The 16210-nt window shown below is 37.7% G+C and overlaps 3 protein-coding genes and 1 pseudogene across 3 annotated transcripts; 3 read left to right on the forward strand and 1 right to left on the reverse strand.

Annotated features, from left to right (window-relative positions):
- Window positions 1-520: 520 nt before the first annotated feature.
- LOC132178899 (nodulin-related protein 1) lies at window positions 521-1351 on the reverse strand. Its single transcript, XM_059591475.2, has one exon. It carries the CDS (start codon window positions 1250-1252, stop codon window positions 782-784), a length of 471 nt encoding a protein of 156 aa, XP_059447458.2. The 5' UTR covers window positions 1253-1351; the 3' UTR covers window positions 521-781.
- A 5663-nt stretch (window positions 1352-7014) lies between these two features.
- LOC132178808 (Ankyrin repeat family protein) lies at window positions 7015-11541 on the forward strand. Its single transcript, XM_059591366.2, has 5 exons — window positions 7015-7308; window positions 7999-8131; window positions 9615-9739; window positions 9902-10048; window positions 11186-11541. The coding sequence occupies exons 1-5, from the start codon at window positions 7117-7119 to the stop codon at window positions 11318-11320; spliced, it is 732 nt and encodes a 243-aa protein (XP_059447349.2). The 5' UTR covers window positions 7015-7116; the 3' UTR covers window positions 11321-11541.
- A 394-nt stretch (window positions 11542-11935) lies between these two features.
- LOC132179484 (UDP-glycosyltransferase 708G1 pseudogene) lies at window positions 11936-13729 on the forward strand (annotated as a pseudogene).
- Window positions 13730-14520: 791 nt separating this feature from the next.
- LOC132179342 (uncharacterized) lies at window positions 14521-15997 on the forward strand. The gene is made up of 4 exons (XM_059592047.2): window positions 14521-14811; window positions 15031-15120; window positions 15209-15305; window positions 15647-15997. Exons 1-4 carry the CDS (start codon window positions 14586-14588, stop codon window positions 15786-15788), a joined length of 555 nt encoding a protein of 184 aa, XP_059448030.2. The 5' UTR covers window positions 14521-14585; the 3' UTR covers window positions 15789-15997.
- The last annotated feature ends 213 nt before the right edge of the window (window positions 15998-16210 follow it).

Genomic DNA, 16210 nt, shown 5'->3' on the forward strand with positions numbered 1-16210 from the left:
TTTACACAAAAAAAAAATGGGGGTAGACAACACCTGCAAGATCGACGGAGACGCTCACAGTGGGTAGTTGGCGGCAACTGAAAGGAAGACGGCATGGGCCGACTGCGACGGCGACGTGGTATTTTGCCTTGCTAATTATTACCAACATTGGGTGCGGTGGTTGGTGGTGGCCGGCCCATTTGGGACGACGGTGGAGATGTGGCTGGTAATTTTTGATTGGTCTCACTTTAAGTTTGGGTATTTGGTTGTGTTATTTGAATTATGAAATATGTTCCAGTAGTAAAATATCTTCCTCCGGACGTTTGGGTGCTAAGTCGTGTTGCACGCGCTGAGGGTGCGGGTCTGGGCCTTCTGGCTCTTATCCAGCCAGTTACCCTGTTATTGTTAAGCTTATAGGATAGGAGGACTAGCCATGGAGAATTCTTTGTGGAGAGGAGCCAATTTGGGTTTGTTGTGACCAGATGATACCTGAAATCTGTCTTTGACCGAGTCAAGACGCAGCTCAGAGATATGTATGTGCTAGATCTATAATCTAATATTGCAATCTGATGAGATAAAAGGGAGAAATACATGTTGGGCGAATAGATTAGCACACTGAACATATTTGTAGCACACTAAACATATTTGTAGCACACTAAACATATTTGTGACACACTACAACCCAAGATCCAAAGGCTACAAATCCACAAAGCACAACTACAGAATAGATAGAACATACAAAGAGGAAAAGGAAGAAAAAAAAAACGAAAATACAGCAAAGAAATTGCAAAAGCAGTTGGAATCAATATTTCTTCAAGAAACCTTCAGCCATCTTAAAGTATTCCCCGTACCCACTTCCGGAATTGGCATCACCAGTACTACCACCATCTGAGTGTGGTGCTGAGTGTGCGGTGGTGGTGGCGGATGAGTGTGTGGTGGTGGTGGTGGCTGAGTGGCCAGAACCATGGGTGGTGGTGGTGGTGGAGGACTGGGATGAGTGGTACTGGTGGAGATAAGTCTCGGCCTTCTCTACGTATTTGCCGAAGCTCTTTTCTTCCAGCTTTCCATAGTGAGAGGCAGCATCGAGGAGATCGGCAGCGGCACCGGCCGCCCTGCCCTTGTCAACTTTGTCGGTTTCATGTCGCATCGATGACTGGGCTGCCTCAGCCAACAACTTGGCGCTGGCGAGGAGCTCACTGTTGGACGGTTGGTGGTGCTTCTGAGGGTGGGTGGTGGGTTTGTTGTGAGAATCTGAATGAAGAAACTGATCCATTGATGCCGGCAAAGTATGAAAATGTGGGATGAAAGTGGGTGGATTTGGGAGGCCAAAAGATTACTGAAGACGGAAGAGGATGAGGCTTTGACCTGCTTGCTTGTGAATATAATAAATGGGGGTTTCTTTCAGTGTCGTTGGCGTGTTCGGTGTTCCTTTTCTCATATAATACAATCCAGACACCACGTCGACCACACCGACACGTCTCCTGTGGCTGTGGTTGTCAACTGCCCCACTCGCGCGTGAATGATATTGTGGTATTTTTGCTTAGGAAAAAAAAAAAAAAATCCTAGATGCTCTCTTTAAAAAATGATAAAAATTATTCTCTAAACCATTTTTCAATCATTTCTATACTAAAAATGGATCAATCTACCATTGAATTATTATATGATCTATATGAATTCACAAATTTAATAATAGATCTATTATATTTGTAAAAATAGATGATTAAAAGATGGTTGCAAGCAAGAATGATGTGTATCATGTTCTTCTAAATGGATATTATTTTTTAAAAAAATTGTTCTTATTTATTTTTATAAAATAATATCCATATAAAAAAAAAAAAGAGGAGGGGGGGGGCACCGTGTGAGGAGAGCACTTCGCATTTTTTTGAAAGAAAGTGTCAATAAAAAGTTTTGTCTAACCAATTTGATTTTTATCTTTTGAAATCAAAACACAAAATAAAAATTGATTGGTTAAGAAAAGAACATATGCTACCCGTTTGAAAGTAGGCGAAACTTGCCTCTCTCTCTCTCTCTCTCTCTCAAAATACACCTTGAGAGAGAAGCAGACAAATGAAATTTTTACAAAGTGATATAGCACGAACCCATTTTACTCCAAGGGGTTATTCTCAACTATACTCCCCCCAACAAATACAAATGTTCCTCAGGAGCCTCTTTAGATTTGTATTTATCTTTAGTTCTTTTTATCCATTGTCTTTTTATATGGGGATGGGGTTTTGGAGGTTGGATTTACATCTATCCATCCACTGCTATTATCAATGTGCTTCTCCACCACCTTCACCGATCTGCTTTCTTCAATCCCATTGTCTTTGTTGTAGCGCGTGTACCATACATGTCACCTCTATCTTGAGTATTTTACAGCAGATTCATGGTATCCTTACTCTTTTCTAAACTAGCCATTTTGCTCCATTTAGTCACTTCTAAACACTTTGAAAAAAAAAAAAACAAAAGAGAGAGAAAAAGAAAAAAAGAAAAAGAAAAAAAGAGAAAAGTCCCCAAAACATATTAGTACACACACCTAATCCTAAGAAAATGAGATGTGGGCCTCTGGCCGTTGAAATTATAACCCTTCCATTAATGCGAAGTTGGAATTGGTCAATGGGATTTGATTTTATAAGTTCTTATTGGCCCGTTTGGCAATGGCCTTGGGTTGGTACTGTTTCAGGGCTAGTACCGTAGCACTTTTTTTTTTGAATATATGTGTTTGATTGGTTTTAGTGAAAATGTTTTATGGAAAAAAGTGAAAAAATATATTTTATATAGAAAAAAAGTAAAAAATTTGTTTTATAGTGATTTTTTATTTGAATAATAATAATAAAAATGATTGATGTGATATAAAAAGTAGAGATATTAAGATTAATTTTGAGGTGAATTTTTTTTTTTTTTTTTTGGGATTGAAGCTGGCCCTGGTACAGTAACAGCCCAGGGCCATTGGTATCATTGAAGTAAGACAAACCTCCTTAAGAGTAGTCTCAACAGGGAGTTCAATCGGTTAAGGATCATATTTTATTAAGTAGAGGTCATTAGTTCGAATTTATATTCCTCCAACTTGTGTAAACATGTAAAAAAAAAATTACCTTAATGGGCAAAAATGAGAAAATTACCTCACCTCCTTTGGGATTAGAATTCCCTCAAATTTCTTCTGAATTTGAGATTATCTTATTATTAAATCTTAACCATACTTTATATCTAACAATCTACAACATGTCAGCTGTCACACAAAATAAATGTTAAAGTTAATAAAACTTTACTGCCTCGATGAACTAGAGAGAGAAAATAAATTTTCATTAATTTTAGCATTTATTTTATGTGACAGCTGTCTTGACACGTTGTAGATTATTAAATGTAAAACATAATTAAGAATAATAATAAGAGAACCTCAAATTTGAAAGAAATTTGAGGGGATCATGTTCCCCTTCTTTGCAACCTATGCTTTTTCTTTTTTTAATACTAAGTTTCAAGCTAAGGTGATATGTTTACACATGGCATTTTTTAATTTAATTTTATTTTTTTATGTACATAAATTTCCTCCAAATCAAGAGGAAAGATCCTCAACCCATTTAAAATAGAATTAGGATTATTTCTATTTCAAATGAACTTGATAGTATCTAATTAGTTATAGCGGATGGGCATTTTTGTCTCCTCTTATTAATTTAAAATAGTGCAAAATGTTTATAAACATTTAAAAGACACATTAAATTTAAAATAGACATTTAACACTATTTTAAATGGGTTAAAAGATATATTCGTCAGACTAATGGGAGGAAATTCCTGTAATTTTTTTGTTTTACATATTTTTTATACACATTAAAAAATGTTGTTTCGTTTATTACTGTTTATAGTCGGTAAATAGATGAAAAATAGATATATGAATTTGTTTTTACTTTTTAAAATTGGGTACCTTTTGATAAAGTGATAATAATTAATAAAGCACAAATAACAATTATGCATTTAAACCTTTTTTGTTTAATCTCTGTCCATGTGCGGTTGGGAAGATTTCCAAAAAATGTGCAAAATATGACGACATACAAAAGTGTCGGTAGAATGACAACATAGTGTGACATGAAGCCCTTCAGAGTTTCTGACCTCTATAAAGGAGAACCCCAGTAACCCAATTCCTATCTCTAATATTTACAGTGTCCATCTCGTATAACAGAGTATACCCCAGAGGAGTGACGACTGAGAACACAAAGTTTGTTGGTGCCCTGCTATAACAATGGCTAATGCACTTTGTGTTCTCAGGTCACCCCTTTGGGGCTTCTTGTTTACATGGCTTGAGATGAGAGAACCCAAGAAAACCACGGATTCGGATCCAAGGTAATTGGCTAGCAATTTATTTAGTTACGGTGAGACGGGTTTTTTGACCCGAATAGTTGGGTCTTATATGAACTCTCTCACAATAACTACTCAAATTGCTACAATTAATTGCTGTAAATCCTATCCGAACCACTATCCCATATGTTCTATATGACATTCTACTTCATATAATAGGGTACACCCCATTAAGGTTGACTCCTGAGAACAAAGTGGGCGTTGGCTACAATAACATGGCTAATGCCCTGTGTTCTCAGGTCACCCTTAATGGGGCACCATGTTTATATGGCATCTCATCTTCAAGTTTTTGAAATCCTTTTACTAGGAGTAGTGGAGCAGGCTGTTTTCTCTTTTTACTCCATAAGCCATGGATTCAGATCCCCAGCAATTTCTTGCCCAAATAAATGGAGGTATTCGGCAACCTATTCACGTAGGTAAATTTCATATGAATTCTTTCACAATTTGCCGGTTTGGGCAACAAATTGCTGAAGATCCCAATTCATAAGCCATCAGCTAAGGGGGAAAAAAAACAGATATCACATGAGCCATCAAATTGTCACTCATCATTTACATCTTTGCAGGAAAATGCAGTTGTTATTGTCTCTTGCGGTTTGAGTGGGTACTCAACCAGAGGCCCATAGGAGCCTAATATTGCAGAAGACGCGTTGTTAATGGGCTGAAAAGTCACACCAAATCCTACCGTTTATTTTTGCTAATAGTTTTATAATAGTCAATACTATGAAATGTGGTGTAAAGTTGTAAACTCACTTATTTACGGCGTTCAATAAAAATTGGACACGTCAACTTGGAACATGAAATAAAAATAAACATAAAAACAACAAATCAGCCAACCTAACGTCTTTTCTACCGGCTTTATCACAAACACAGACATCGGAGTGAGGAAATTTTCTTTTTCTTTTGGATTAACATTAAATTTTTATTCTCTTGAAGCATCATCGTAACCCTTCTACCACAATATTATTGATACAAAAACTCTTTTTCTTCTCACAGTTTACTAGATTCAACTTGCGAAGCCGCCAACTATGTTGTCTTGCTCCGGTGATGCCGTCGGCAGCGGCAAGGGAGGTGGTGGAAGAAGAAGGAGATGGGAAACATGACAAACAATTGAGTGGGTAGATTTGGTGTTTTGTGTTTACTCTATTTGGTGAAATAAGTTGACGTGTCAAATTTTTATTGGATGTTGTAAATGAGCACCAAAGCAAGTTATTCTCTTTTTTTTATTCATTAAATGTAATAAAATTATATTATAAGCTATAGATGGAATCATGGAGACGTGATTTGGTTTAAACTTTGAATTAGATTTTAGAGATTTAAAAGTTTATATGTTGTCATAATGCCATTTAAAATTTTAACCGACACTTCATTATATATATATATTTTGTTAAATGCAACCAAACAAAATTTTAACAAATAAATCATACATATTATTATTTAATTATTTAAAATTTGAAATGACATCGTATACATCTTAAATACAAGTAAATAAAATATTGACAGTAAAAACTAAAAGAGTTAAACTTAAATCAGGATGAGCCTTAAAACTCCATGTTACAACCCCCAATCGACAAGACCCATGCCATGGGTCTGGCCAGGTTCACGAAGGGCTCCCTTCACCAGTTCTTTCAGCTTTTTTGTTTTTTTCTTTCTCAAAGCAAATTTAGTGTATTTGGTCTTAGATTATTTTGGTGCACTTTTTATATTTTTGCTTAGGTGTCAATTGTTGATTGGGGGCTCTAACATGGGGTTTTGAGGCTCATCCTGATTTAAGTTTAACTCTTTTAGTTTTTTTTCGCCAGACCCACGACGTGAGTCTGGCCACCCACGCCGTGGGTCACCACTCTCCTGCACCGGTTTCCTGCCTTTATGGTGATAAAATTATTAAAGAGTTAACTTTTCACATCTACGTTTTAGTTTTGAATAAAAAAACGAGTTTTAAGGCATTAGAAACGAGTTTTCAAGTGGGTCACGACCAATTTTCAGGTGGGAGTCTGGCGGCAGGGGTATTTTTGATCCTTTTTTTTTTTTTTTTTTTTTTTCACTTTGATTTGCCATTTTTATTCTCACTTTGATTTTTTGAACTTTTAAATGATGATGTGTTAGATGGAGAATGAATGCTACAAAATGGCCCTTTTACAGATGGTCCAGAATGTTGGGGCTCTTCAAACTAAAAATACGGAAATTAAGAGAATCTTGTACCTAAGTTAGGACGAAAGCGGACCAGATTTTATTTAAACATTCTAATAGAGTGAGAAACTGCAAACGAATTGCTCTATACTTCGACGTTTTATTTGTCAACTCGAATTGAAGGATGAAAATGGATCCAGATCCCCTCATATTAGAGGGGGAATATGAAGCTCTCATATTGTTTATCCTGACCATTTATTTTCATCTAACAGCCCACATCACGTCATGTGTCTCACTTTATTAATAAAATATTAATTAATTATTTTTAAAAAAATAATAAAAAAATAAAATAAAATAAAAAGCTAAGTGGCCGGCCACCCTCTATGAGGCGGCCACCCCAGCTTTTTATAAATTTGATTTTAATTTTTAATTTTTTAATTTTTTTTTTTTACGTTAATTAATATTTTATTATATATTTGAGTGAGACACGTGACGTGGACTATCGGATGAAAATGGACCGATATGATGGAAATATAAGAGCATTCTCCCTATGAGGGGATCCGGATCCGCTGTAAATCCAAAACGCATGATCATTTTCTTTTTCCTCGCACAAAAGGTTCTCTAAAACCTTAACCCCAGCGACCCGTCAGCACATCGAGCGCCATGGACATGGAGATCGATACCCGGAAAGAAGAACTTCAGATCAAAGACGATGACCTCTTCAGAGCCGCGGAATCCGGAGACGCCTCGACTTTCAAATCTCTCTCTCAGGAGCTGCTCTCCAGAGCTCTCTCTCTGAGGAACGAGGACAGCCGGTCCCTCCTCCACGTGGCCGCATCTTCTTCTCAATCCGAGGTCGGTCCTTATGCTGGTGTCACTTTACATTTTTTTTACAGAAATTAGTCAGTATTGCATGATATGAATCAAACTTACACCAATGTCAAATGAATGATTTAAAATCTGAAATCCAAACTGTAAATTGGTCTGCCTTCCCGAAGTGTGCGCTTCTGCCTCTGATTGGTTGCTGGGAAAAAAGAAGGAAAGGGACAAAGCAAATTTTGTTTGGTTTGTTGCTTTCCTTTGCTATTGATTTCCGAGAAAGGAATATCTGATTTAAATTGGACCAAATAGTCCTATTTCCCAGGAAATGGTAAATAGGAGACTTGATGTTTGGATATCATCAATTTCTTTTCTGCATTGAGGAGCATTGTAGTTCCTCATGGTTCGCATTTTGCGAGTTTAGACCAGTGAATCTATATGCTATGTTGAGATATTGGTATTACGTTGTTGTGGTACTTCAATATCTGTATTGATCTGGGAAGCACCAGGAGTTGTTAACCTCCGAGATTAGACCAGTGAATCTATATGCTGTGTTGAGATACTGGTATTACGTTGTTGTGGTACTTCAATAACTGTATTGATTTGGGAAGCACCAGGAGTTGTTAACCTCCGTAGAAATATTGTTACCGCTTTACTTTTGGTGCTTTGTTCTTGGAATTTTTTTAATCCATGAATTTTAACTGTTATGAAACTTGATGGGATCAGGTGTTAAAGGTATTGTCGGCAATTGACGAATCAAAAAGTGTGATAAACAGTGCAGATGAAGAAGGGTGGGTGCCTCTTCATTCGGCAGCTAGCATTGGGAATTCAGAAATAGTAGAAATTTTATTAAGCAGAGGTAGGAGTTCATACTTTCTGCTTGATTTGTTTTTTGAATTATTATTCCTCGTGTCAATCTTGGAATTGTTTACTTGGTTACAAAAAGAACTCCAAGCTAGTCGCTTGTAGGTACAGTTGGAAACCCATGATTTGACCAAAATGAATTGAATTAGGATTCGTGTGATTTGGCCAACAAAGGACTAAATCACATCAGATTTGCCTCATTTTAGATTCATTTCAATTTACCTAAGACACCTTTTACCAAATCCCAGAAATATCTCTATTGTATTTAAACACAACAAATGAATTCCTATTTATGCCTATTCCAAATAAAATGGATTGAACTGCAAAACCAATTCAAATTAATTTATCAACAAATTTGAGTTATGAATTCAAATTGTAATTCATTCATCACAATGAATTTAATTGAATTTGAATTTCAACCTTGATGATGCATAATTTCGCATAGCCGGACTGGACAGCTGATACCTGCAAAACAAGGGGAGAACCACCAGAGTGGCGCTAGCATGGGGCCAACGGGGGGCCTCCGATAGTTAAGTTAGTGACGAGTTCTCAAAGAGAGGGACTCAATAGAGAAAAATTGGGTTGTGAGAGACAAACCTTTCCTTTGGAGAAGATGGGGTGTTTTAACTTAGGCTCCGTGATGACTTTTTTAGTTTTTGTGCGAGTGGGCCTCTATGTCGATTGGGCCTTTATCTTTAGGCACTGGGCCTATTTTTGTCCACATCAAACCCAATCATAAGTTTTTTTTTGTCTTCTGTTCTTTTTTTTCTTTTTGTTCACTTCCAAATCTTTCTTTCGCTTTGAAAAGTTATCTTTATTATGTGGGTTATTACATCATATTTTGGCACTGGCATAATATACTGTTCTTTTTCCAAATTCTTCTTTGAGTTTAGGCCTTAACTTGGTAAGCTTCTGAACCAACATAGCGTCTGATCGGAGGAAGAGATATTTGGGGCAGTTTAGGCTTTATTACAGGCTAATGGTTACTGTTCCACCCATCAATCCACACGTCTGATTGATCAAACATTTTTAGTTTGGTTTGTCTGCAAAAATGACATGCATACATATTTGCACATATATCCCACCCCAACTTCGCGGATGAGAGGTCTGATTCTGTAATTCTGCCATCAAGCTGCATACCATAAATCTTAAGCAAGCATATGTGCTATTGCCTCATAGGGAGACACTGTTATTTATGATGGATTTATCAATTAATGGGAGCAGATTAGGAGCTAAGCTGTTTATGCTAGCAGCTTATGGGAGCATATATCCTACACTCACACCCAAATTCATGGTAGCAGCAGCAAGATAATATAACAGCCAACATTTTAGTTGTCAATTCCTTTTCCTGTTTAACACCACCCACCTCCCCCCCCCCCCCCCCCAAAGCCCCCAGCATGTTTTTAAACCTTCATGCCTATGTTGTGGAAAACTGCGACGTATGTAATCTCAAATGCTATGTTTTTTGCACTTAACAGGAGCTGATGTCAATTTGAAAAATAGCGGTGGTCGCACTGCTCTTCACTATGCCGCCAGTAAGGGGTGGCTGAAGATTGCTGAAATTCTAATCTCGCAAGGGGCAAAGATTAATCTGAAGGACAAGGCATGTAACTTCACAATAGAGAATTTTTACTTAATCTGGCATAACTCTATTTTCCATATATTGCCATCTTCATGTGCACATTACGTGTAAAAAAATGTTCATTTTTGAATGCTTGTGCATTTTCTCTTTCAACACCAGTCATATGACATTCAGCGTCTCCAGGTTGGTTGCACCCCATTGCATCGGGCAGCTAGCACGGGCAACTCAGAATTGTGTGAATTTTTAATTGAGGAAGGAGCAGAGGTTGATGCTGTTGATAAAGCTGGTCAGACTTGTCTTATGAATGCAGTTATTTGCCATAACAAAGAGGTATGCTTGGTCAGAGTTCCTAGAGAACACCTCTTTCTAATATTCACTTGAAAATTATTTTCAGTAAAATTTATTCCATTATTAATTTCATGTCTATTGTGTTCTAGACCTACCATTTCTTCCAATCCTTTGTTGAGCCTACTGCCTACTTTACCTATCCTGTGCCTGGGGCCTCATCATTTTAATAGTATAGTTAAGATACAAATTTCTTGATTTTCCTAGCAAAAATCTAAATGGAAAGAAATATGTGTTTTTTTACTAATATAGTTATGATACAGCTTTCTTGATTTTCCCAGCAAAATACATAAGGGAAAGAAAGATGGTGGGGAAAATGATTAATTTTAGCAAGTGCATGGTTGGTTGTTTATTTTATCAATCACGTATGGGTCTGTATTGAACAAAAACTTCCTGGATAAAGATAGTTTTCATTTATTGTTGTTGTTGTTATTATTATTATTATTATTACGAAGATTGAAGATCAAAATATATGTCGCAGACATTTTTTATTTTTTCTTCTTCTTCTGAGATTGAGCTTGAACCAAGCTGTTCTCTCTCTCTAACAAAGCTTGCCCTGAGCTTGAGCTTCTTCACAAGCTTTACCAAGATTGTTTCAAAATTTATCTCGTTAGAATGAAAAACAGTAATAAATTTCACCATACGAATTGCAATGTATATTGAGTCGGTTCTATATTGCTGGAAGCCTATTGAAACAGGAGGCATTTTGCATGAGGTGTTAAATCTCTGTTTTCTTTATTATTAGACATGAATCCCCAGTGTACTAAGAAATTGAGGAATAGAAGAGAGTTGTGGAATATCCATATTATCAATGACCTTTTAAAGAGACAACGATAAACTATTCATAATTATGTAATTATAATGTTTTGTTTGGGGGTGTATATTGGACGTCATATGCAAGATAAACTTGTTGATTTACTTAAGGTTCTTCTAGATGATTTCCGTTTCAAGTACTAAATAGTCTGTTTTTTCCCTGGTTTCCAAAATTTATTACTATAGTCAAGATGAATTTTGAAGAGAAATGCTAAACATGGTACAAAGTTGGTTCTTGTCTATCAGATACGAGGTCGAATGCAATTATTACTTTTTTAAATGATCTGTTGATCTGTGTTTGGTTGGCAGATAGCTCTCCTTTTAGTAAGGCATGGAGCAGATGTAGATGTGGAAGACAAGGAAGGATACACTGTGCTTGGTCGAGCTTCAGATGATTTTAGACCATTGCTAGTTGATGCTGCTAAGGCCATGCTAGAAGGATGAATTTCTTCCTGAATAGCATATTAGGAGAGGGAATTCCAAGTTAAGTGGATGAAGTGTGCTTTGTGAATAAATTCGACATAAGTTGTGCAAAAAGCACGAAAATTCACCGTACAGCTTACATTTAAACCGTCGTTGAGATTGAATACGAAGTTACGAACAATGAAAGGAAGTAGGAATTTTCTTGATTTAATCATAACAGAGACTATGCTGATAGCTATATTCAGGTGGAAATTACTTGTAATTGGTGATAGCAGAGCATGCGTTGAATTTAATCAAACTTGTGGAATTTGTGCCATATGGAGATTCAAAAAAAAAAAAAAAATTTATCGAAGCTTGATTTAATTTAAAAGATAATTGTTATGTGGTTAAAGTGGTTGATTCCGAGAGCTCAAATGGTACTTTCTCCCTTAATAATAGGGCTAATAATTTTTGACACGATCCACAAATTTCATACTAACCTAACATGAAATTAAATAATTAGGGTTGAATAATTTGATTCATATAATTAAATTGGTTGGTTTATGGTTGATTTATACAGTTTAATATTCATGTTTCAACACGATAAGAGTTTAATACATGATATAATAACATGTAATTTTTAACATAATTCACGAATTCATTATAAATTTAATACAAAATTGAGATAGGTGCAGGTACCATGTGTAGCCGAAACCGGCAATATTGAGGCAGGTGCAGCTACCATGTATTTTAGGAACTTTACCAAGTAGTGTCGATCAACTATTTAAAGGCCTGTGCGAACAGATGTGACAAACTCGTCGTTCTTGTCCCATTCTGACTTCTCGCATCTAAAGCTTTCACCGTTGCCAACACCTACTCAGGCTCCTCTAACAATGTCGATTTCTGATGCCCTGCACCCTCATCCTCCTCACGTAGCTCTTTTCCCCAGTGCTGGCATGGGCCATTTGATACCCTTCCTTAGATTTGCCGCACGGCTCATCCATCACCACTGCCGTGTCACCCTCATTACCGCCCACCCCACCGTCTCACTCGCCGAGTCTCACTTCGTCTCCCGCTTCCTCTCTGCTTTCCCTCAAGTCTCCGAGGCGCAATTCCACCTCCTCCCTTTGGACCTTTCCTCACCCAAATCTACTGACCCCTTCTTTCTCGGATTTGAAGCAATGCGTTGCTCGGCTCACTCGCTTTCTCCCCTCCTCGCCTCACTTTCTCCACCTCTCCATGCCCTCGTCTTTGATGTGACTTTGATTTCCTCCGTCATTCCAATTACTGAAGCCTTACATATCCCTAGCTACATCCTCTTCACATCATCAGCCAGGATGTTATCTTTCTTTTCATACTTCCCCACCTTTGCATCCAATGCTACTGACGATTCTGCTCAAATTCCAGGCCTTACGCCAATACCCAGATCCTCAATCCCTCCCCTGCTTCTTATCTCAGATAATCTCTTTGCTAACATATTCAAGGAAGACAGTCCTAAAGTTCCAAAATTAAATGGGATTGTAATAAATTCGTTTGATGGGCTTGAAGCAGAGTCACTAGAAGCTCTTAATGGCGGAAAAGTAATTGAGTGGTTGCCATCTTTGTTCGCGGTCGGACCTTTAGCGGCATGTGAGTTTGAGAGAGGAGAGTGCGGCGATCAACTGAAGTGGCTCGATGAGCAACCGAATGGGTCGGTTGTATATGTTAGCTTTGGTAGTCGGACAGCCATGTCAAGGGATCAAACAAGGGAGATAGGGAATGGGTTGATCAAAAGTGGGTGTAGATTTTTGTGGGTGGTGAAGGACAAGAAAGTTGACAAGGAGGAAGAAGAGGGCTTGGACGAGGTAGTGGGGCGTGAGCTGATGGGGCGTATGAAGGGGGTGGGATTGGTGGTGAAGAATTGGGTGGACCAAGGAGAGGTACTGGGCCACAAAGCTGTAGGAGGTTTTGTGAGCCATTGTGGATGGAACTCGGTGGCTGAGGCTGCTTGGCACGGCGTGCCCATTTTAGGGTGGCCCAACCATGGGGATCAGAAGATTAATGCGGAGGTGGTGGAGATGAGTGGGCTTGGAATGTGGGTGAGGAGTTGGGGATCGGATGGGCAGAGCAGATTGTAGTAAAGGGGGAAGAGATTGGAGACAGAATTAGAGAGATGATGGGGAGTGAATTGTTGAGGAGGAAAGCTGCAGGGGTTAAAGAAGAGGCTAGGAAAGCTGTTGGAGTTGGTGGAAGTTGTGGGATAAATCTTATGCGACTTTTTCAAGAGTGGAAGACGAGCAAGGGAGCATTTGATGATACCCCAAATGGTTGGTCTGATTGTCTCTATTAATAAAGGACGCTTTTGGCGATCGTGGGAGAGCTTCGTCTTTCCCCCTCCCTCCAGTAATGCTAGGATTAGTCTTTTCTTAGTAAGGAATAACAACATAATGTAGCAATGTATGTTGTTGATTGAACCACATAAATTTTTTTGTGTTTATTTTATTATTTCGCATTTAATATTCATAATTTTATGAATTTCTTCATGCTCCTCTGCTACGCCCATGCGCCTCTCCTCCAATACCACCGGCTCAACACGCGCCACCCTGACACACATGTGTATTACTTGCCGCCACATCCGTTGTCTCTTTTTGGTCCACACCTTGTTAAATCGTTGACTTCCCTCTACTTCACTCACTTGACTTCAAAAGTTGGTTCTTTATTTTTACCTTTAGGCTTTAGAGAACCCTAGATATGGTTGTAGATCCCGTTTTGGTGTCCACCAATCTTTTTTTATGCCGAGTACCGTCCTTACTGGACACTGTAGGCATAGAAAAAAGGCAAGAAAAAACGTGTCTTGTAAAAAAGTTTTATGTTTTGTAAGAGCATTTTTAATAGAGGAGCCAAATTTTTATATAAAATGGCTTTTCGAAACGCATTTTATCTAGTTCAGCTAATAAATTTTTAAAGGTCTTATACATCCAATTAAGATAGAAAAAATAGGAAAAGTTTTGGAAAAAGAGAACATGTGAGAGAAAAAGTAGAAAAAAAAATTTGGAAAAAAGAGAAAACAAGTGAGAAAAAAAAAAAAATACTTACCTTAAAAAATGCTGCTACATTTAACTTATAAATAAGTGAGAAACATTTGATTCTTCAGCTGTGAATGTTCTAACAAGTTTGATAGGTCAATTATAATTCATAAGAAAAAACATGTAACCAATAAAAGTATGCCACGAGAGCATTCTTAGTGTATCTCAGCGATTGTTATCCACCGTTTGTTTTTCCCTCCCTATCATCTCCCTCAAAGCCGGACAGTGAGGGAGAAACAACTATGGTTTCCTCTTCACTCTCTCCTCTCTCCCACTCTCTCTCTCAATTTTCTTCCGCCAACTTCACCGTCTGTGAGAAACCCACTTACCGTCCAAAGAAGATCCAAATTGGGTGCGGTTCTGGTTCTTCTTCTTCTTCTTCCTCATCTTCGTTACCACGCCGCCGAGTTCTTCACAGGTCTCTCCCTCTGGCTGCTTCAGTTATTGTTCTTCTCTCGTCAAATCCAGGTATCCGGAAAGCCCAATAATTAACTCGATTTCATTTCTCTTTCTAATATCTCCTGTACAAAAACAAAGAACCCAAGTTTCCTATATTCATCTATTTCATATCTCTTATTGTCATTTGCCTATTGGTGGGGATTTGCCTATTGAATCTTTTCCGCAAAATGTGAGTGACAAAATCCAGGTCCATAGTAGAACTGATTACTCGTTCTTTTGGGTTTGCAGCCAAAGCTGGATTTCTGTCAGGATCCCCTGGAATAGAATCAGTACCTGGTCCTAAGTTGCCTGAAATTGACTTTCTCAATCGCTTCAACGGTTTGATACTCGATACTCTCTATTATAATATCAGCATTGAATCCATGGTTGATGTGTCAAATGACATCATACTGTTCTTCTTTTCCAGAAGAAAACCAGAAGAAGTACGCGGAAAATGATTCAAGATTCAAATCATCTCCCCTGCTCAAAGAATACTTAGAGAAATCCAAGTCGAACAAAGAAAAGTAATTTTTTTGGTTATGTGTTAATTATCAAACAGCTTCAATTGGGCTCTATAAGTGAATTGGTTTTTTTCATATCCAGTGTTTGTGTTGCTTAGAAATAGCTTTTTAGATGTCCCCTTGTCTAGATTTGAGATGTTATATTGTGATGATGCCATTAACCCGTCTAAAATGCAATGATAATTTTCATGGTCAAATCAAGGAAAGTAGTAAAATAGGAAAAAGGAAAATTGGGAAAGTAACATAAGAAGATGTTGATTACTTGTGGCTTGTGAGTTTGAAGTCTGCTTGACTAGATTTGTGATGTTATATTGTAAATGATGCCACATTTTGGAAATTTTCAGGAACCGTCAAGAAACACAGGACAAGTACTGCTTACGTGGGGCAGAATGGGGTGTGGGAGATTGTTCAGCAGAGGGAATGTCACCTATGGACAGAGAGAAGTTCATTTTGATGTTGAAGCAGAAGGTTGGAGTGAAAGAATGAAGCAGCTGTAGCCTGTAGGTAATGGTTTCTTGGGTTAGCACTTAGCAGCAATGGGTAAATCTTACCATGTAAAATCACATTTCAGAACAGTTTCTTACAACAGGATGGCATATGCATCCTTTTTTTTCTTTCAATTGTTGTCTTTTATGTAATATGGGCGACTGGGTGTTTGATTAGCTAATCTATTGCTATATTTAGTTGCCTCTTAATTAGGCTGGTTGAATGACAATAATAACTATAACCTATGTGGCTGAACATGCTCTTTCTGATGCAGCAGATCGTGTGGGATCAACAACTCTTCTATAATGAAGTCTGAAGAAAGACTTTAAGATTATAGGAAAGTATAGAAAACTCTCTCTATAGTGTTTCTTTTTTGATAAAATATGAATAACAATCAACAATGGTGGCCTAAACCTGCCTTA

The sequence above is a fragment of the Corylus avellana genome, chromosome 4, assembly GCF_965113065.1.
Source record: "Corylus avellana chromosome 4, dhCorAvel1.hap1.2, whole genome shotgun sequence".
NCBI classification, from domain to species: domain Eukaryota; kingdom Viridiplantae; phylum Streptophyta; class Magnoliopsida; order Fagales; family Betulaceae; genus Corylus; species Corylus avellana.